The sequence below is a fragment of the Narcine bancroftii genome, chromosome 11 (assembly GCF_036971445.1).
Source record: "Narcine bancroftii isolate sNarBan1 chromosome 11, sNarBan1.hap1, whole genome shotgun sequence".
Classification (NCBI taxonomy): Eukaryota; Metazoa; Chordata; class Chondrichthyes; order Torpediniformes; family Narcinidae; genus Narcine; species Narcine bancroftii.
This window is the reverse complement of record NC_091479.1, coordinates 82514580-82538453: the sequence shown is the minus strand read 5'-3', so window position 1 is coordinate 82538453 and position 23874 is coordinate 82514580. Positions and strand designations below refer to the sequence as shown.

The 23874-nt window shown below is 40.9% G+C and overlaps 1 protein-coding gene across 1 annotated transcript in view; it reads right to left on the bottom strand.

The window, feature by feature from the left end:
• lrp6 (low density lipoprotein receptor-related protein 6) overlaps window positions 1-23874 on the bottom strand; it is a 129351-nt gene that overhangs the window by 21317 nt on the left and 84160 nt on the right. The window contains exons 6-7 of the mRNA XM_069903740.1: window positions 22555-22726; window positions 345-561 (exon numbers count right to left, since the gene is read on the bottom strand). Coding sequence (XP_069759841.1) covers window positions 345-561; window positions 22555-22726 — 389 coding nt within the window. The remainder of the gene's footprint in view (window positions 1-344; window positions 562-22554; window positions 22727-23874) is intronic.

The window sequence follows — 23874 nt, the reverse complement described above, 5'->3', positions numbered from 1 at the left end:
ATATCAATTTGCTTGAAGAAGTGCTTTGCACAATAGATTCTCTCTGGGGGGCTAAGGAGGGGGGTGGGGGGGGGGGGAACCAACTGGGTTTTCCTTTCAGGTTAAAAAAAAATAATTTTGCTTATTTACTGTTGCTTTTCTCCAGAACAATCAAATCAGAATTACCCCAAATATTTCCATAAATAACCCAAGACATGAAATTGGAAAAACAAATCAGTTATTTTCTCCTTAGTTTATTTAATTCTACAAACTACATGAATACACTTGTTAAACATGCCACTTATATTTGCTTGAAAACTAAGTATTTGAAAAACTTCTGAGAAAATGGTGAGTTGGCTATTTACCCAAGATACGATGAACATTTGTGGCCTTCAAACCCATCAAATCAGGTAGTTGGTCAATGATAATCTCTCTCTCTGCAGATGTTTTGTGAACTCGTTCAATACTACGACGTTGCCAGTCCGTCCAATAAATGTAGTCTCCCAAAAGAGTAAAACCAAAGATGTGTGGTAACTTATCTTCCACAAGGACTCTTCTACCAGTGCCATCACAGTTCATTACCTGTTTTGTACAAAAAAAAGAAATAAATGATCAGAATAGGTCTCAAGAATTTTAGCCTCACTTATTGGAATTTGGTTCCTCCTTCTATTTGCCTCTTTGGAGGAGAGCATATTTGCCAATGAATACTAGCAAGTTGGCGAGAGATTCCATTGCAATCGATGAGACAATATTTTAAAGCTTCTAAAATCCAACGCATTAAGTATCTCCTGAAAGATATTCTAACTTAAGGGCATGCTGGTTTCTACATTACTTCATAGGGATATCTTCTGAAGTATTATGTATAAAAGGTCTCATGAAGCACAAAATATTGCACACAAAAAGACAATTTCCAATGAGCTTTTTATATTAAATAATTTACTGCTGGAACCTGCAAAAAGTTCCCATATTCTTCTTATTCCTTCATAATTCTACAGCTCTGCAATGAACCACGCAATACTTGCATCATTTTTTGGGCTCAAGTGATGTGAAAACCAATTCTTCCAATGCAGAGTTAATGTAATTGTGAAATCAGCAACTTAATTGTTGTTACATTATTAACCCATCCTGTGCACTTGGGTTACATTTTCCACCTGGGTTTATGTATTCACTGCTGGCAAATGATCCAAATAATGTATTAATACTCATCAAAAGCTGACAATTGAATATCACAACATTTAATTCATTCAAAAATGTCCAATAATTTTCATTTTTAATAAACTTAAATGAAATCAGCTGAAGTGAATTATTATTTACTCTTGTTTACTCAATTTTTGTTATGTACCCAAAACTTCTTCCTTGGCAACAACTCTGTTCTGTGGGAGTTCCGTCAAGTTAATATGGAACAAAACTGAGCTAACTGTATCAAACAAAAATCTATTTAGTGTATTCCTGACAGCCATGTTCTCACATACATTTCATCAGTACTGCTGTATTTTGTGCCAGGTGGAGTGGCCAAGTTTCCTAGTCTTGTGTCTTGGCCCATTGGATACAAGGTGTTCACCAGCAAACATGTCAAGGGTCCTCCCAAGAACTGCGCACAGGAGTCTGGAGTTTACACACATTTCGGAATTCTAAACGCAGCAAATCGAAATGGATCGGTTGGGTGGTGAAGGGTTTGTAATTGACATTTTTCACCCTCATCGTCTTTCGAAACCAAACTCGGTTCCAGTTTTTGGTGCCACTTCTACTCAATTGACATTGCATGTAGGATACTTACAGAGCCCAATAGTATTGCAGAACAAGGCTATCTCAATCCTTACACCAGAAACCAAGAAATAGGTTTCAGCTCAGAACATTTGTCACTGTTGCCTAGTTATAGAAATGAGACACAAGATGAACAAGCACAAAATATACCATCAGGAAGGAATATTCTTCCACTTCCACTGCTTTCTGAGCTCCATGACCACAAACAGGCTTTAATCCAAGTCACAGTCAGGCCAACACATGTTACCCATTTTACATTCTTTAATTTCACTTTACTAGGGTCTTGGATTGCTGCATAGTAATGATTATCTCCAATAATTACCAACTCCCATTTGATCACATTTTTTGGAGACGTATTTATGTTATTTGAAAGAATGCAAAACCCAAGAGAGCCCAATTCTGAACATAGTATTTAAAATGGGCTTCTTTTCATTTAGAAATTAAACATCCAAGGCAGAGCATGCATTTAGTTATTTTCCCCTGACTAAACTAAATTACAGACAGCACAATTTAATGGTCTGTTACTGTTTCAAACTGCTGCAGGCAAGTTTAATTCTTCAGGGAGTTTTCCACCTCTGCTAATTACATGTTCTTTCGAAAACCAATGAAAGTGAGTGACCTGCTATTAAAATTATATTAGTTTAAAAAGTTTAAGTCGAGATTGCATTTAGGAAGTGCAACAGCTTTTTGAGCACTCTTTCCATTTTGTGCTACATGGGAAAACAGCACAAGGTTGACTTTTGCCTTCTGGCCTCCTCAGAACAAATCTGAATTCATGTCAATTCTTGTCATTTTTAAAAGAACTTGATGATCCAACATTTCCTTTTCTTTCAAACCACCGTGTGGAATTGATTTCACATTCTGAGGCCATCATCGTCTTAAACCACAGCAAGAACAGCAAACAGCTGTGACTTTACCACAAGCACCACCTTACTAGACATACTTTAGCAATACTGCAACCATAATGCAGACACAATAATAGCAAAGGCCATGCCTGAACCTTCAGTCTGTAAATATCTGAAAATGATTTCCTTCTGGTTTTAAATAAACATACAATTAAAATAAGAATAAAGCAAAAATAAGTTAAAACAAAATAAAAATATACAAGCTCCTTTTCAGAAACAAAATTATTTCAGTAAGCCTGGTTTAATTATCCAATGAAAATAATCCTACAAGTTACTGAGCTGAATGAACTGTAAAAATTGGAATGCGTTAATTTCATTTTAATCAAATTTTAATTTTGGAATTGATCATGGTTCATTTTGTAGAAATACTATGTTTGTTTAACAGAACAGAAGTTAAATTGAAAAATAATTAATCTAGTGCAAAATTAATACGAATGACAGAAAAAATGAAGGCAGCACAATTTTTAAATAATAAACACAATGGACACAAGTGCCCCACTTCTTTGATATATTGCTGGAGATGAAAACTTCAGGTGAAGATTAATGTCGAGCTGAAATAAAAAGTTCACAGCATTTGTGGCACTAAACTAAGAGCCAGAAGTGTGAAGGAAGCAAAAAGTGGCAATGCAAACAAGTAATTACAAATAAATGAAAAGAGCTTGAATACGAAGAAAGATGGGGTAGACTGGGACTTTATTAATTGGAGTGTAGAAGGTTAAGAGGGGATTTGATAGAGGTATTTAAAATTATGAAGGGAATAGATAGAGTAGATGTGAATAGGCTCTTTCCCCTGAGGGTAGGGGAGATTGGAACGAGGGGTCATGTTAATGGTTAGGGGGAACAACTTTAGAAGTAATACAAGGGAAGTTTCTTCACTCAGAGAGTGGAGGCTGAGTGGAATGACCTTCCGGTTGCAGTAGGGTCAATTCTGTCATTTAGGAGGAGATTAGATGAGTACACAGATGAGAGGGGGTTGGAGGGTTATGGGCAGGGAGTGGGTAGGTGGAACGGGTTGGAGTTTCACATAGATCGGTGTGGACTAGAAGGGCCGATGTGGCCTGTTTCCGTACTATAAATTGATATATTTGTAGTTATTTGGATTAGAAGATATGCTATTTAGTTTAGTGACAGTGGAAGAATAATATATCCAAGGAAACCATGGCTCGTACCATCAGAATTAGCAGTTTGTTGATGAAGAGGAAGATTGGGTTTTGCTTTCATGTCCCAAAACCGATTCTTCCAAGATCTTCCCGAAGTGCAGGCAACATTTGGTCTTCTGTGCCTATTGCAATTCTCATCCTTAAACTTCTCTGTCTTCTCTATCTTTATTTCCACAAAATAGTCTATTAACCTTTTTTCATGAAATGATTTAGTCTCAATCCCCTACCATGTCTCATCTGCATGCTGTACCTTATTAGCATAAACTTCAAACAAACAATAGATTCTACATTTGCAGCTGACATCCAATCCTAATCCTCCAATTCTAAATGATCAGTCTTGCTCGACATTCAGTACAGAAGGGCCAGAAAGTTCCTTCAGCCAGCCATTAGAATGATTGAAGCTTTGATGCACACTTGGCCCAGGGTTGAGCTATGGACCACACTTCAACAACATTACAAAGCAACCTTCTTTCACCTCTATAACATCACCTGACTCCAGCCCTGTCTCAGCTCATCTACTGGACTCCACTGAAAGCTATGATGAATTATTGCCGTGTTATTTTTGTTTAAATCTGTGTGTAATCTTCAGTTCATGGTCAAAGCTGATGCACTGGTTAGGTCCAATTTAAACAAATGCAGGGAAAAAGAGTATAGTAATGGTTTGGTGAACCTCGTGTCATGAAAGGAGCTTGCTCATTGATGATGTTTTGTTAAACAAGCCTCATGATCATAGAGTTAATAAGCCCTGAAGGCACACTATCAACAAAGACACTCAGACTGGAATCGATTACAGAACTGGTCCAATGGGAGAGGCATTTTTTCCTATTTTAATATGATTTGCACTTGAAACATTTTATTGAAATCATAAATGTATCAGTATTCACAATTAATCTTACAAAACATTGGAAAAATGCTAATAGTGTAGTGGGCCGAATGACCGCACAGATGGACGGGCCGAATCGCCCTAACAGTTGGCCATCCCAAGATGGCACGGGCCCTCCTTCTCTATTAAGAACCCAGCAGTTAACGCCATGTGCGAGCTAAGGGAACCCCCCTCCCCCCCGCTTTTGTGTGGAGCACCGCCGGCCGACGAGTGATGCAGCGACATGCTGACATCACTTCCAGAAGCCGGCGCAAACAGCACTGGAAGTGGGCGTTCCCCACAGGGGCAACGCGGCAAAATCAAAGTTTTTGGTTCACCCTCGTACTGTGTGGATGTCTCTTCATTTCATAGCACAGAGTAATATTAACTGGCAATACCAGACTTGCAGTAAATCTAAAATACAACATTCAATAATCCATTCTTTTTCTTCTTTCCCACTATTTCCACCCTCCCCACATAATCCAAGGCTACTACATCTCAATAACAATGCACCAACTCCTTACTTGCTCTTTGGTAAATCAAGAAAATGGTCATGCTTCATCTGAATTTTCTGGATTCAGTAGGGAATCACTGCTTAATCTGACCCTGACCTTGCTTTTTAAACATGGGCAGGAATCGGCCAAGAAGTTTGCTTGGGATGAACACAGCTTCCACAGGCCTTTTGGGTAGAGAATGCAATGATTTACCACCCACTGAATCAACAAATTTCACCTCATCTCAGTCCTGAACTGCCTTCCCCTTATTCTCATGAGCCTTAGCTGGACCTATAGCCTTCTCACTTAAGAAAATCCTCCTCCTTCATCTGGCAGTCAAGCCACTTACAAGTTTCTAGGAGGTCTATTCTCTTTTTTTTTTAAAACTCAAGAATGTAAAATTAGTCTATGGGAGCAAGCAGCATATCTGCCTTCCCTGGTGCCCAACCAGTGAATCTTTGCTACACTTTAATTTAAACAATGAATTATGGTAATGGGCTCTTTCAGCCCACGAGCCCATGCCACCAAAATATACCCAATTGACCTACAACCAGAGTATGTGGGAGGAAATCCACGCAGACATGGGGAGAATGTACAGACTTCTTACAGACAGTGCGGGATTCGAACCCCGGTCCCGGTCACTGGTGCTAGAACAGTGTTGCACTAACCAATGCTGTAAATGTACTCCCCACTTCCTCCATAGCAAGTACACCCACCTTGGATAAGGAGATCAAAATTGAAGACCCCAAATGCAGATTTATTGTCAGTGTACATACATGACATCAAATACAACCCTGAGATTCTTTTACCTGTGGGCAGGGCAGGGCAGAATTACCAGTTTTGGAAGTGCAAAACTGTTCATGACGTACACATAAACAAATAAAGAAATGTAAACAAACTGACTGTGCAATAGAGAGTTTTCCCTCTCCCAAAAGAGTGCAAGAGTCCTCAAATGAGTCCCTGATTGAGAGTGTTGTTGAGGAGTCTAATGGTGGAGAGGTAGCAGCTATTCCTGAACTTTTTTTGATGGCAGCAGCGAGAACAGAGCATGTGCTGGGTGGTGTGGATCCTTGATAATTGCGGCTGCACTCCAACAGCAAAGATCTCTATAGATGTTCTAGATAGTGGGGATAGTTTTATTTGTGATGTCCTGGGCTGTGTCCACCATCTTTTGCAGGTTTTAATGCTCAAGGGTATTGGTATCCCCATACCAGATCGTGATGCACTTTTCACCACACATCTGTAGAAACTTGACAGGTTTTCCAATATCATGCTAAATCTCTGCCAACTCCTGAGGAAGTAGAAACACTGACATGGTTTCTTCTTGATACCCTAAGCATGTTGGGTCCATGAAATATCCCCCGTGATAACGACTCCGAAGAACTTAAATTTTCTCACCCTCTCCACCTCTAATCCCCAAATGATCACTGGATCATACACCTTGGGTTTTCTCTCCCTGAAATCAACAATCAGCTCCTTGGTTTTGAGTAACATTGAGTGTGAAATTGTCGTTGCACCATTTGGCCAAGTTTTCAATATCCCTCCTATATGTTGACTCATTGTCCCTTTTATACAACCCACTACTGTGATATCATCGGCAAATTTGTAAATGGTATTGCTGTCATACTGAGCCACACAGTCATAGGTGTAAAGTGAGTAGAGCAGGTTGCTAAGTACACAGCTCTGTGGTGCTCCAGTACTGATGGAGATCATGGAGATGTTTTTAATCAATCCTTGCTGATTGAGGTCTGGAGGTGAAGAAATCTGGGATCTAATTACATGGTGGGGTGTTGAAGTCTTGAGTTTGCTGAACAATTTTGAGGGGATGATGGTGTTGAATGACAAACTGTAGTTTGATAAAGAGCATCCTGATCTATGTATCTTTGCTGTCCAGCTGTTCCAGGGCTTTGTGTAGAGCCAGTGAGATGGCATCCACTGTAGACCTGTTGCTATGATAGGCGAACTAGAACAGATTCATGATGGTGTTCAGACAGGAGCTGATATGCTTCAACACCAGCCTTTCAAAATACTTCATTGTTGATGTGAGTGCCACTGGTCGATAGTCATTAAGGCAGGTTACCACACTCTTCACAGGTATAATTGATGTCTCTTTGAAACAGGCGAGTACCATGCCCCACAGGAGTGAAATGTTGAAGATATCCATGAAAATGTTGTTAAGATGGTCAGCACAGATTTTTAATTCTCTGGACTGGATGCTTTCTTTGGATTCACACTCCTGAAGGAAGCCTGTATGTCACCCTCATTGTTGATGTGAGTGCCACTGGTCGATAGTCCAGGAAAGGACATGGACAGGAAAGGATCATCAGGGAACATGGGGGTGCTCAATGGTCATTCATTCTTGTCCTTGTGGTCGAATCAGGTATAGAAGGCATGGAGTTCATCTGGAAGTAAAGCTTTGCTGTCTCGCACTACACCAGATTTGGTTTTGTTGAAGGTTATGTCATTTAGGCCCTGCCACAGATGACTGGTATCCTTGTGTACTCATTTAATCAAACCCTCTTGTAATAAAGGCTCACATAACATTTTTCCAAATCACTCACTGCACTTGGATGTTGACCTCTAATAATCTGTGCATAAGTACACCTCAGTTGCTTTTTACATTGACACTACTCCTTGATGAATGAACAGGAAGTAGAACAATTAAACATTAAATCTGAGAGCAAAGAAATTCTGGAGGCACCCAGCAGGTCCAATAGCATCCATGGGTAGGAATGTTCAGTCAACGATTTGGGTTTGACCCCTTTATCAAGATCAAGGTTGAATAGGTGCAATTACAAACATAAAAGGGAAAGAAACTGGAGAGACCTCCTAGAGGATGAGGTGTGAGAGAGAGAGATAGGAGAAACCATTAGGAAGGGGAATGGGGAAAGAAAAGTTAGTGAGAGAAAAAATAAGAATAAGTAAAGGAGTGGGTAAAGAGATGTGAATAGGGGAATCAAATGGGGAAGGGGTGGGGGATTAACCTAAAATTAGAAAAATAAACGTTTGTGCCGTTATGTTTAAGGCTATCCAGTTAAAACTGTGGGAGTGGAGAAAGTAATCTATCCATACAGATGCAGTTCATGAAACATCTACAGGCAATAACAGCCATGTTCCCCTCAATTTTTTTTCAAAGTACTTGTATAAACTTTTGGAAAACTTTTAACTCTTTAGATTAGGAATACTAAATCAGTTTATACTGCAAGTCCAGCATGAGATCACCAGGGATTTACTGCAAGATCGCTGCTACACTTTTTACTCAAAGCTAATGACTCTATTTTCTGGTTATTTTAAGAAGTTCATTTAACAAACGAGCCTCTGATGGGATTACAATGTATTCAAACAGAAGCCATTTTCTATAACATTTACCATAATACAAGAATCAAAGATTTGAAATTCACAAGAGTAATTTCTTGTAAATTTCATAAATATAGGTATGCAAAATTAAGACATTTCAAACAATTTTTCTCTGAAAACCCATAAATGCAGTTCATCAAATTTGAATATGAAGGGTTGTCCAAAATGTATTTACAACACCACTAAAAGTCACTACATGCAATAAAAAAGTTTAATGATCAGCATACTTGAATGCAAATAATTGCTACAGTTTTTACATTTTCCCTATAATTGGGGGGGGAGAGAGAGAGACACACACACAGACAAAATAAAAATCAAACCGAATGACGTAAACCTTGCATAATTTGTCTGCCAACTGGATCAGTTACCAATTCAGTAATCCTAAACCATAGCACAAACAGCCCAACGTTATTAACCTACTTACACACCACACAAACAATTGACAATGGGATGAGGTCTCATTTCTGAGCATGTCACAGCTTGTTTTGAAGAACGGTATGTATAAAGATCATACATCCATTAACAGCTTGGATATAATAGAATCCCAACCTAGCATTTAATCTCTAGCAAAAAGGATGTAAACATCTCGAGATGGATGCAAAGTTTGGATTCCACACTTGTGCCAGTTAAATAAAGTACATTGTACTTATTGTAATTCTGGATTAACAATTACAACTGTCATTCAAACCAAGTTATGATTACACGAGTGGCTCTTTAAGAAGAATGGAAAAATTAATTTAAAAGCCACAAGCAGTATTGAGATGAGGTTTGAAAGACACCAAAAGCAGCCATGTTTCCATGCTAAAGTGAAAATGAACAAAGGATCAAACTGAAATGTGATCCTACTTGGGTTTAAACAACTTGTTTCACACTCATGTTTGACATGAAACAAACTTAAAACAGCAACAAAAGATCATTTGAATTTGGATATAAATCAATTTAGCATCCCAAGAAAATGCAAAGCAGAAAAAAATGACTGCAATAAAAGCAATTTTAAAAATAAGGGCTTTTTTAAAAAAAATCAAAGTTAAAAATTAAGGTTTACATTACATTTCCTGATCCTGATATGGATAGTTTATATGATGAATATACAGAATTGTTGCCTTTTAAATTGCAGTTCGCTGTTTAAGAAACAAATGAAAAAAAAAATGCCCAGTTATTTTACACAAGCCTCACTCCATCCCCCACCCCTTCACAAATACATTCTACTGGAACATCATAATTTTAAAATACATTGCATCTGGGCAAACGCTCCCTGGGCAAAATATCGAACAGTTTTTTAACTGCCTGAGCTATAAATCACCTACCCAGGTCAATTTGTATTCAACTCAGTATCCAGTAAAGTCAAGGTTACAACCTTTGAATCTTCACTGCTTGCCTAAATGAAGGCCTTGTGTTTCATTATTCCCCACAGTAGGCAGTACAAGCTGCCACTCACCAATAGAAATTTTCCCAGTCTAGACAGCTGAAAACTACCCTTTTAGTTCAACTTTGTAATCTGTCATCAGAGCAAAGTGCAGCCTCACAATGTCAGGATTAGGATTAAAATGAAGCATTCTCCGGATATCGGTTCTCAATGCCCATCTGATTTGCAAACACAAGACACCCTCCAATTCTCTGACTTTGGGCAGCTCTTTATCAAGCAAATTATTGTGTGAACTGATGCAATTCCTTACTGAATACAAAAAGACTCCAGCCTCAGACTTTGTTTTACTGAAAGAAATCCAAACCATGACACACAAGACAAATGCCTGCAACAGTTCAAAGAAAGCTGACAACCCAAGATGGGTGACACAGTTTCTCTAACTGAAAACACAGAAGAGCCATAAATCCTTTACCACTACTCCAGAGGAAGTTTAAAATTTGTTGGGAATCATTGCTCCACATGCAGGAAACAAACAGCAAATAGAATTAGCACATTGAGAATTAATATTGGGCAGTCAACCTCACCTCATCTTACAAATTGATGAATTTTGGGAGAAAGCTAGAATCACCAATTAGAAAAAGTATTAACTATTAAAATGAGACTACTTGTTCATAGTTAGTTCTATCATTCTTTTGCTTTAACCATCTTTTCTGGGCTCTCTGTAGCTCCTTGAGCATCATTTAAAAAAAGTCCAGTCTCAACTCCTCTCTCTCCCCTCAGACAATTTTGTTGAAGCAGTCAACACTCCAAGAAAATAAAATTTCAGCACAAAATATCAAAATTAGTTTTCAACACAAGCACACTCCTTGAGTGTGGGCAATTCATACAAACGCTTGAGGAATGCAACATTGTCATGCTAAATTACACGACGCAGATGTGTAAATGGCCATTTAATTTCCACATTTTTCAGCAATGTTTAAAAATCTGGCCAACTCCCCAAAATAATTTTTTCTTTCATCTTCTACCCACGTCAAACCATTTTAGGTCCTGCTCTTTCATTGATCATTCCTGGAACGAAATTTGCTAATACCAACTGGATAGCCAAAATAAGAATTCAGTGATTACTTCGGTAATATTGAATAGTAAGTCCACTTGCCCTCATCAGTCTTCGCCAGCACTGGTGCTTCGTTCCAGATCCTCACACCTTTACTCATCTAAAATGTAATGTTCACCTTTTAATCCCTTCTCCATTTGTGTTTGCATAGCATACTATTAAATAAGTCAATAGCCTCTGTCCCAGTGTTTCTCACATTTTTGTCATTCATTGGGGAGGGAAAAAGTGTTTGAATTCCTGCTAGATTTCTTAGCAATTTGTTTATATTGATGGTCACTTCCTCCACTCTATCAAAACACTATTTTAAAAGACCATTTTAGGTTAATCCTCAGCCTTGTTTACTCAAAAGTATTTTCGTCTGTTCATATACAAACTCTTGCATTCTATATCACCTCCAGTGCCTCCAATATCCTTTCCATTTTGAGAGCAGTCAAAGAAAGATTCAATAGTTTAGCTCAACTTCATGACTTTTTATTTGTGTTGCTCCAGAATTAAGACCACAAGACCTTGTTTTATTTTGAATACATGCGAGTTGCTGAACGGTGGCACAATTCAGAGTATTTGTGCAGAGGTAGATATGAGTGGACTGGATGTGGAGTGATTGGGGAGTCAACAATCTCATCATTCATCAAAGTTGAAGTTCTTGAAACCTCCAATTTTCATGTGTCAACAGTTTCTTCCTGCAATGCAAAGCTTCTGAAGAATTTGACAATACATTCACTGGCACACATCAGGGCTGTGCACTCAGCCCACTCCTGTTCATGCTACTGACCCACGACTGCATCACCAGATCCAGCTCCAACAGTGTCATCAAGTTTGCAGATGACATAGCAGTCATTGGCCTCAACAACAAAAAACGATGAGTCGGACTACCGAGAAGAGGTGGAAAATCTCATGAAATGGTGCAAGAATAACAACCTGACAAAAGAGATCATCGTGGACATCAGGAGGACCAGGAATGACCATCCTCCACTGCACAAATCACTCTAGTAGAGATAGTGGGGAGCACCAAGTTCCTTGGAGTTCACTTAACTAATGACCTGTTATGGACACTCAACATCTCACTTGTCTAGAAGGTGTAACAGCACCTCGTGAGGAGACTGAAGTGGGCGAGGCTACTGGCCACAACTATGTCAACCTTTTATAGGAGCTCTTTCAAGAGCATCGTGTCCGGCTGCATTACAGTGTGGTCCGTCTAGTGCAGAGAAATGGATCAATCCACAGGACCCTAAGAGTAACAGAGAGGATCATTGGAGTCTCCCCCCCCAATCGACGTGATCTACCAGGATCGTTGTCTGAAGATGGCGGCAAAATCATTGAGGACCCCTTCCACCTGCACACAGCATCTTTCAGCTGCTCCCATCAAGGAAGAGATACAGGAGCATCAGATCTAGCACCACCAGGCTGAGGAACAGCTTCTTCCCAAGGGCAGAGATAATACTGAACAACCAAAGGAACTGTTCATACTAACCATCAGAGACTCTCATTTGTACAAAAGAATATTTATTTATATAGATAAAATACTTGTTCTGCATATGTATTATTTGCCTGTGTATTATGAATGCCTGGTTGTGAGGACTGAAGAACATGGTTTCGTTGGGTTATACTTATGCAATCAGATGACAATAAACTTGACAAAATTAAATTACCTACAAAATAAGGCTGCCTTATCCATAGAAAGTCAAATATCTGATTGCTCTAATATCAATGAGTTTTTAATTATATTAGTTAAAAACAGAAATTGCTTCAAAATAGGTCTGGTAGTTATTTCTCCAGCAATTACATCCAATAGCCTGAAGAAAACTGAGGTCCTCCATCAGCCAGCTCCCCACCATGAATATCAGCCCCCCCCCCCCCACCACATTTCCATCGGGCACACAAAACTCAAAACGGTCAACCAGTTTACCTATTTCGGCTGCAAGGATCAACAACGAGATAGACAACAGACTCGCCAAGGCAAATAGCGCCTTTGGAAGACTACACAAAAGAGTCTGGAAAAACAACCAACTGAAAAACCTCACAAAGATTAGCGTATACAGAGCTGTTGTCATACCCACACTCCTGTTCAGCTCCGAATCATGGGTCCTCTACCGGCATCACCTACGGCTCCTAGAACGCTTCCACCAGCGTTGTCTCCGCTCCATCCTCAACATTCATTGCAGCGACTTCATCCCTAACATCAAAGTGCTCGAGATGGCAGAGGCCGACAGCATCGAATCCACGCCGCTGAAGATCCAACTGCGCTGGGCAGGTCACGTCTCCAGAATGGAGGTCCATCGCCTTCCCAAGATCGTGTTATATGGCGAGCTCGCCACTGGCCACCGTGACAGAGGTGCACCAAAGAAGAGGTACAAGGACTGCCTAAAGAAATCTCTTGGTGCCTGCCACATTGACCACCACCAGTGGGCTGATATCGTCTCAAACCGTGCATCTTGGCGCCTCACAGTTCGGAAGGCAGCAACCTCCTTTGAAGAAGACCGCAGAGCCCACCTCACTGACAAAAGACAAAGGAGGAAAAACCCAACACCCAACCCCAACCAACCAATTTTCCCCTGCAACCGCTGCAACCGTGTCTGCCTGTCCCGCATCGGACTTGTCAGCCACAAACGAGCCTGCAGCTGACGTGGACATTACCCCTCCATAAATCTTCGTCCGCGAAGCCAAGCCAAAGAGAAGACATCCAATAGAAAAACATTCTTGAACAGCAATCTAGTTTAAAAGCTGTGGAACTATATTTTATAGCAATCCCTTTGACACTATTCAAGGTTTTGACTTTATGTTTAAAACCAGAGAATAAACACCATTAACTAGTTCTACTTTAACAGTAAGTACCAGCAAGTAATAATGGGTTTCGAAAGTAGGAAAACTGACACATTCCAAGTTCAAGTATTTAAAACGTTGCTTATGGCAAATGCACCCAAATATATTTACTTAAAGAAAACTGAAGCTTTTATTCTCGATGAAAGATGTCAACAGCCCCAATCATATCCCAAATTATCTGTAGCAACCAACTGTGAATAGTGACAAACCAGTCTGGCAAGTCACAGGCTCCTTTTCCCACTGTATGCTGCCAGATAAACTGGGAACAAAAGCATCCTGCTGCACCTCCTGCTGATCTCCATTAACCCATACTGCTGCTTATCATCTCCTCTGGGGCGCCAATACCTACCACAGCCTCCACCCGCACCGTGCTTCTTAATGAATGTGTCAGTGCTGATGTAAACAGGCTGCATCTAGGCACTAGAACTGGTTACCAAGAAAATCAAAAAAAGGTCAGTGCTTGGGGAATCTGCGTTCACAGATGTGTGCAGATTTTCACCAACCAGTCTTAAAGTGGATTACACCTGAAAACCACTCAGCATCATCAGTTATTGATTTTTTAATGTTAAATTCTCTTCTCTATCAAAAAAAATTCTTGACAATCTTCAGATATTTTAAACCATTATAATTTTTTGAGTAGGCCAAGAAACCTTTATAAAATGCTGAGTACTATCTGGCAAGGCTTGGTCTCTGCCCATGCGCAGTTTCAGACATATTGTAGGCAAAATGCCAAGTTTTAGTGAAGAAAGGAAAAAATGGGGAAACAGAACAAGAAATTTCTTGAAATTCTTGCACATCTGAATGTCAGGGCAAGATATTTTGCTCCTGTGCAAAGTATAATGTTCCATTAAATGGAAAGACCATTATGTTTGGAAAAGAAACACCTTAACATCTGTGCAGAGGAAATTAATTCAGGTCAGCTATTGTTGCTCCAACAGAATAATTCAGTGAATAAATCAGGACAATCCAGTAAAAAAGAGGAAGAAATAAACTTATTTCCCCAAAATCTTTTGTGAAAATTGTGGTTTTTAGACTGCAGGCATGTAACGGCACAATCAGGAATTTTGAGTCAATTCCTGCACCACGATTTATCTGCAGGACCCCTACAACTTTTTCGAGGAAGCCTGCAGTGTTAATCGTTCTGGAAAAAGTCGTCGACAGTCATCCACTCGACTGCACGTCCAACCCCCAGGAGGGACTGCTGCACTCAGGTACTTGCAGTCTAAAAAGGCGCCCAGTGTGAATGACCACACTGGCAGTAATTTGAGTTAATTTTTTTTATATAAGCAATGTTCCCAACATTGCAGACTAAAAACCATAACTTAAATTGTAACAAAGCTTAGAGACAAGAAAAAAAGAGAATAGTCAAATTTCAAAACATTGAATGTCTCCTTTGCAGCTATTTGAAAAATCTTCACGAGACTCTATCTCACCTTTTCTTACTCTCATTTGATGATGTGTCCATTAATCTCAAAGCCAAAAGATTGGGCCCACCATTACCCATGATGTCTGTCCTGCGAAGGTACTCCCAGAATGCTGCTGAACCAGCATCAATGAAGAAGACAGAGGGTTTTTCAAGTCAGGATCATTTGTGGCAAGCCTACAAATGTTGTTCCCAGACACCTGATGCCCTGAGCAAGCAAATAGCCTTACACTGCATTTTCACCATGCTGGCCCTTCATTTAGATATGTCGGGCCTGCTGCCAGCATGCCCATCCAAATGCAACATTAAGCCAAAGTTGAGTCCTTGGTTTGATAACAATGGCAGTGCAAGACATGTGTCAAGCCACAATGTTCTAGGCTGTGGTGCGAACATTTGTGCAGCTGATGGTAGCTAACAGAACCTCATTTATTCCCAATTCCAAGCTGATATAGCACATTTGTAACAACACACAATATGGCAGACAATGTCCTCCGTGCAAGGACAGGAGATTTTGTTTCTGAACACTCTGTTGAGTGCTCACTTTCACCAGTGATGTCTGGTTAGATGCTGAGGATGAGGTCAAGCCTATTTAACCCTCCTGTTAGCTCATTCACAACCCGTAGAGACCATCTGGCAGGACTCAACCAGCTCAGTGATGATGTAAACACACCACTTTTCAGAGTCCCCTGCCCATATTACATTTTGAGAGGTTTTTGGAACCATAGAACATTAATGTACCAAAAGAAGAGGCTCCTTCAGCCCTTCTAGTCTGTGCTGAACCATTTTTTATGCTAAGTCCCAATGACCTGCATCCACTCCATAAACTTTCATACCTCTACCATCCATGTATCTGTCCAAATTCTTCTTAAATGTTAAAATTGAGCCTGCATTCACCACTTCAGCTGGGAGCTCATTCCAAAGTCCCATCACTCTCTGTGTGAAGTTGTTCCCCCTAAACTTTTCCACTTTCACCCTTAACTCATGTCCTCTGGTTTGTATCTTATCTATCCTCAGTGGAAAAAGCCTACCTACATTTATTCTGTCCACACCCATCATAATTTTCAATACCTCGATCAAATATCCCCTCATTCTTCTATACTTCAGAGAATAAAAGTTCTAAACTAACTTTTCCCTATAGCTCAGTTCCCAGTTCCTGAAGTCCAGGCAACATCTGAGTAAATCTTCTCTGCACTCTTTCTATCTTAATGATATCTGTTCTGTAGTTAGGTGACCAAAACTGCACACAATATGGCCTCACCAATGCCTTATACAACTTTACCATAACGTCTCAATTCCTATACTCAATACTTTGATTTACGAAGGCCAATGTGCCAAAAGTTCTTTTCAATCCTCTGCCACTTTCAGTGAATTACGTATCTGTATTCCCAGATCCCTCTGTTCTACCGTACTCCTCGGTGTCCTACCATTTACCATGAATGTCTTTGTTCATCCAAAATGCAACACCTCACACTTGTCTGCATTAAATTCCATATGCCATTTTTCAGACCATTTTTCCAACTGTTCCAAATCCCTCTGCAAGCTTTGAAAACCTTCTTCGCTGTCCATAAAACCTTCGATCTTAGTGTCATCTGCAAACTTGCTGATCCAATTGACAACATTATTATTATTAGAGGCCATGGGAAAGACGCACCAGCAATTTATAGCGAGTGTGGAAATATTGTAGCGAGTATGAGAATATAATAGCAGCAAGGAAAGAATGGTCACAATTTATAACAGGCACGGGAAATTTTTATCTTGAGAATATCTCTTTACACTGAATGCAATGGTGTTCCTATAAACAGTACATCCAGCCAGGCACTGCATCCTATCAATAGAAGTTAACAAATTGGATTGTAACACGAGTTTAACCTGCCAATTTGGCAGATTATCTACCCACGTACAGGCAGATTGATGCGTAGAATTTTTTAAAACTGCTTGGGTCGGCAAACAACCTCGGAGGTAAATGTCTACCCGGGTACACATGCCATGTAGCTGCTGCTTGTCTATTTGTAAGCGATCAATGGCTGCCAGAGTAGAAAATGATGTGAACGCTTGCATGCAATAACCATCTGTTCCAGCAGTGTGGGTGATTATGGTTAAGAAGGATGGCCATTGCTCCTGCCCCAACTCCGCTCTCCACTGGGCCACTCCACTCCCGAGAGCCCACTCCCTTCCCCGCAAGCCTGACAGCATTTGCCCGCTGCCTTGACTCCACTTTCCTAACCTGGCCTCAACTACGCCCCCTCGCCCCATTCCCCCACCACTTACCCTTTGGAGGCCAACAAAGGAAACAGGATTTCCTGCGGAGCCTCCGGTGACGCAGTGAGCGCCACCGATGGGGCAGGTATGCCCTTAAATTGCCTGATCGCCTTTCAACCGGGCAATTTAGGGTCCAGTATGTAAAGCGCTGCAGGGGCCCACTACACGGGTAGGATACACAGGTCCCGAGCAGCATCAGTTTATAAACGCCTAATTTTAATTGCCCAAACCGGTCCCTGATATTAACATATCAAGTGCCTCTGATTGGAGACAATATAAGAATTAAAAATCCCTACTCAACTACTCTGAAGCTCATCTTGATCATTTAATTGATTCCTCTCCAAAGCTTGTTAATGTGTTGTAGCAGGATATCATCTATATAAATGGGCGATTGACACCTCTGGTGGAAATTGATTGGGTGTTAATTGCGAGAGATTAACTGTGGCAGATAGTGATGTGCTTTTGTCTCCATGTCCTATTTAAATGCAAATTGAATTTGCCAGTCAGAATTTAGAATACTACACCCGCGCGGTATATGAAATATTTTTACACAATTTATGATTTTCTGCACATTATATGCGTGTATGTTATACAAGTGAAAATATGGTACCATGCACAAAGCCATGTTGACTAAACCTAAACAGTCCCTGGCTACTCAAATACTTGTATATCTGATCTCTTACAACACTTCTGATAATTTACCTACTATTGGCGTCAGGCTAACCAGTCTATAATTTCCATGGAGCCTTTTTTTTTAAATAAAAAAATGGAACAACATGGGCTACTCTCCAATCCTCTTGCACCACACTTGTGGCTAAGGACATTATAAATTTTTCTGCGAGATCCCCTGCAATTTCTACATTAGCCTCCCTCAAGGTCAGAGGGAATATCTGGTCTCGCCCTGGAGATTTATCCACCCTTATTTCATTGTATCTTCCAAATATTGTACAACATGGATGAATACTGATTTATTAGCTGTGCGAGAATGGTAGCTGGTGACAAACAAGTTTCACTACATGAGTTTATCCAATGAGACAAGACAGAGGTTTGTCATATCAGACACAGAAAAGATAGGCACCCATAGCCATTTTACCAGAGTAGGAGAATGCAAAACTAGAGGGCATAGATGCATGGGGAAGATTTAACCCTTTGGAGTCTTGCCATTTTTAACCTTTCACAACATATACTCTGGATCAGGTCCATGGGTAAACTACAGTATGAACACCAGTACAAGCCAGCCGGTGGTTGGGTATGAAACCAGTCCCAGGAAACAGGGACACAGAGTAAATGCACTTGTTGATAGTCCCTAAAAGCAGGGACACGGAGTCCAAAGGGTTAAAAGGCGCCCCTTCTTCACACAGAGGATGGCGAGGATATGTAATGTACTGCCAGATGAAGTGGTAGAAACCAGGACAACAGTAAGATTCAAAAGATATTTAGATAAGAACATGGATAGAAACGGTTTGGACGGGTAGTGGCAGAATGCAGGCAAATGGGAAGCAGGATAAGTTTGGCTGAAAGGCCTGTTGCCATGCTGTACAACCATGATTATATTGGGGCAATCTAGAAAATTGTCTATAAGGTAGGATTCTGTGAGTATCACTGTAATAGAGTATTCTCAAGAAGCATATTATAATACAGAAGCAATCTTCCTGGTTGATGGGTAACAATCAACCAAGTTAATGGGGTTAAATTAGCGCTCTATGTCCAGATACAAGGGACTTTCAGGAGGCCAATTGGCCCACTTGTTCAGCCACATATTTTGGAAAAATACAGCTGTGGGAAGGTCACGTGAATGTGCAGGTGGCGCCTGCAAGGCAAGTTTGGTAACCCTCCTCTGAGAGGAATAATTCCCGCAGCAGTGGCCTCCCTAGCCATCCGAATGCAGCCGCCTAAAAGCAGCTGCATTCGGATGACAGTCAGCGGGCCAGTGCCTGACAGCACCCCTCCCAACCCCCGCGCTGTCGGGTGGCCGGTGCGGGCTGTAAGCGCTGGGACATCCCCACACTGATCCTGCTGCCCCGCTCTCTCCACACTCACGAAATCAGTGCTCATTCTGTTGGGAAGCCGCCGCAGGCTGTCCCCACACCGTCGTGACTGATTTCGGGAGTGGGAAGAAGGGGGCTGGCTGAATCAATGCACCACCTTGTTCCCCGCCGGCCACTCCAGCCCGGGACGTCCCCGCTCCAGCCCAGGACGTCCCCGCACTGGCTGTCCCAGCTGACAGTCAGCCATCCTTAATTGACAGCCCAAGGGACAGGAGCCGGAATGCGCTCAGATGCGCATCCCGGCGCAGCTGTCCTTTCAGGTGGCCAGTGCTGCGCTTTCAACGCTGCCACCTGAACTGCAATTTAAAGGGATGCTTCTGCTTCTTCAGCTGCATTCTTAGCGGAGAATGCACCTGCAAAAGTCTACACTGACACGACCAGTAGTGGACCTATGCATTGGCATCAATTCAAGGTAGTTTCTGCAATTGCCTTTTGATTAACTGTATCACTAATGACTAACTGTCACTGCTGTCAAAGATTTGACATTGATCAATCAGCATGATTGATATTTATAAACAAATCAATGCTGTTCTTTCTTTCTCTTTCCACACAATTAAAAATAACCCAATTTCCATAAGCAAGTAGATTCAGAAACACTTGCAGAAGGTGGTCATGTATAAAGAGAAAAAAGATTTTAACCTTTTCGATTCTTGACCAGACACACATATTTCTTGCTAAAAGATGCACATAAAGTCAGTTGAGTTAATACGATCAAGAGGGCATTAATTTTGTAATATTGTGAGAAAAAAACTAAATTCTCTCCTTACTAATGAGCATTATATACATAATCATATAAAGTCAACATTGCAATTTTTTTTAATTGCTTATTTTATCAGTTGCACCGGCAGCTAAAGATTCTGGGCAATGTCTGTTTGTGGAAACAATTCAAAATGAAAAATTAAGAGACAAATCCATTGTCTGACTGGTAATATTTTAGGAGACTGGGCGCTATTTGCCTTGGCGAGTCTGTTGTCTATCTCTTTGTCGATCCTTGCATCCGATGAAATGGTGCAGCCGAGATAGGTAAACTGGTTGACCGTTTTGAGTTTTGTGTGCCCGATGGAGATGTGGGGGGGCTGGTGGTCATGGTGGGGAGCTGGCTGATGGAGGACCTCAGTTTTCTTCAGGCTGACTTCCAGGCCAAACATTTTGGCAGTTTCCGCAAAACAGGACGTCAAGCGCTGAAGAGCTGGCTCTGAATGGGCAACTAAAGCGGCATCGTCTGCAAAGAGTAGTTCACGGACAAGTTGCTCTTGTGTCTTGGTGTGAGCTTGCAGGCGCCTCAGATTGAAGAGACTGCCATCCGTGCGGTACCGGATGTAAACACCATTTTCATTGTTGAGGTCTTTATTGGCTTGTTTCAGCATCAATGCTGAAGAAGATAGTAAAGAGGGTTGGTGCGAGGACGCAGCCTTGCTTCATGCCGTTGTCAATGGAGAAGGGTTCGGAGAGCTCATTGTTGTATCTGACCCGACCTTGTTGGTTTTCGTGCAGTTGGATAACCATGTTGAAGAACTTTGGGGGGCATCCGAGGCACTCTAGTATTTGCCAAAGCCTTTTCCTGCTCACGGTGTCAAAGGCTTTGGTGAGGTCAACAAAGGTGATGTAGAGTCCTTTGTTTTGTTCTCTGCACTTTTCTTGGAGCTGCCTGACCATGTCAGTAGTTCCTCTGTTTGCGCGAAAGCCACACTGTGATTCTGGGAGGACATTTTGGAAGACTACACAAAAGAGTCTGGAAAAACAACCACCTGAAGAAACACACAAAGATCAGCGTGTACAGAGCCGTTGTCATACCCACGCTCCTGTTCGGCTCCGAATCATGGGTCCTCTACCGGCATCACCTATGGCTCCTAAAACGCTTCCATCAGCCCTGTCTCCGCTCCATCCTCAACATTCATTGGAATGACTTCATAACCAACATCGAACTACTCGAGCTGGCAGAGTCCGCAAGCATCAAATCCATGCTGCTGAAGACCCAACTGCGCTGGGTGGGTCACGTCTCCAGAATGGAGGACCATCGCCTTCCCAAGATCGTGTTCTATGGCGAGCTCTCCACTGGCCACCAACACAGAGGTGCACCAAAGAAGAGGTACAAGGACTGCTTAAAGAAATCTCTTGGTGCCTGCCACATTGACCACCGCCAGTGGCCTGATATCGCCTCCAACCGTGCATCTTGGCGCCTCACAGTTCAGCGGGCAGCAACCTCCTTTGAAGAAGACCGCAGAGACCACCTCACTGACAAAAGACAAAGGAGGAAAAACCCAACACCCAACCCCAACCCATCAATTTTCCCTTGCAACTGCTGCAACCGTGTCTGCCTGTCCCACATCAGACTTGTCAGTCACCAACGAGCCTGCAGCAGACGTGGACATACCCCTCCATAAATCTTCATCTGCAAAGCCAAGCCAAAGAAAAGAAAGAAAGGAGACTGGGCCAAGGAAAACAACTGCACTGAGTTGGAAGCTATTTTTATTTGACTTTGAAATAAACTGTCACCTATATTTTTAAAATTCCATTCTGTTATTTCAACTACTGTTAATGTAATGTCATTTTATGAACAGATGTATAAATATTCCATTGTAATTAGCACAGTAAATGATCATTAAAATTGCAAAGAAGTTGCAATTTATTTGCCATATTATGGAACAGGAACATTTTAGTTTTACTATTGATTGGTGTAAAATTCAGGATAGAGTTAAATGAAGGCAAAAGACAGTCATTAAGATAAGTGGTTGTCAAACAGAGTGAACAAAAAAAAAACATTTCAAAAACAAGCTATAAATCAGAACAATGGCTAGGTTGTTCACAGATAAACAAAACGATAATTTTGAAATTGAAACAATGTAACAAGATGAAGACAGATTATCTTCATGAAAAATATTTGATCTAAACATGTACGATTTTCTAAAATGGCCTGATTGATGCAATTCAAAATTATACATCGCCATGAAAATACAAGAATCATGACTCAAATTTTCAGCACATTTTAATTTAAATACTAACCTCAATCTTATCGGTTTTAGCATCTCCCCAGTACATTTTCCTTTCTTGATAATCCAGGGCTAAACCATTTGGCCAACCTAATGAGGTGTTAACAAGAATAACCCTATCCAATCCATCCAAAGCAGCACGTTCGATCTTTGGATTCTCACCCCAGTCTGTCCAATACATGTACCTAGTTGGGGAACAAAAATATTACAAATTGAACATCATTCACTTGCACTTATAAAACAATATACACCAACACAACTTTTAGATTTTGAGAGGGAAACAAAATTCTATTAAAAGGTACATGCAGAGAATAAATTAATTGCTGTGCTCGTTTATTACTTCACACAAGGACTAGAGCTCTAAAGCTCAAAAGTATGAAATCACTCCCTTTTCAGCCTACGATGTCCTACTGGGGTTTACTGCCTTTCCCATAAAACAACATGAGCATATGGGATAAAATTGTTTTGTAATATTAGAACGTTCTCATCTCCAGCAGGCATTTTTATTCCTCAAGAATGAAAAATTAAGAACCCTTCACTATTTTCTCCAGTTAAGATCATTCCTGAGGGAAAAATGGGGCCCCACAATGACCCCACCTGAAGGAAACAAGGTGGAAGGGTTACTTCAATTGGGAGGCGCTCCCAAATTTACATCCAGAATATATTTTGTGCTTCAAAAAGAGGGCCCCAAACCAGGCCTACAAAGATTGATAGAGAGGTGGGAGTCAGACTTGGGAATAACGATTGATGAAGAGTGTTGGTCAGATTTATGGAAGTGTAACATCGGTGATCAACACAAGACTAAGAGTGGTACAATACAATTTCTTACTGCAATTATACATCACCACAAAAATTACAAAAGGAAAACCAAGGATATTGGAAATGTGCTTGAGGTGTGGGTTAGAAGTTGGTACTTTTATACACTCCACATTGATCTGTGCGAAGTGAGACCCTTTTGGCTTGAATTATCTAACATATTAACTACGATTATGGGAGTAGACTTCCCGCTGCACCTGGAGTTGTATTTATTGGGAAACTTGGAGGGCATGGGGAGAAGATTAACAAATTTCCAAATTAAGTTTGTAGATATTGCCCTGTCAGTAGCAAAAAAATGTATTGCGATCACTTGGAAGTCCTACTCCCCCTGCTCATCACTTGATGGTCCACAGAAATGCATAACTATGTGCCCATGAGAAGATAACATAATTTAAGAAATAAATACAACATTTTTGCCAAAATATGGCAACCTTATCTAGAGTACTTCAGTTCCCAGTTATAATGACAGCTCACAGGTCGAAAAATCTGTTAAAACAGCAGTGAAGCACCTCAAAGA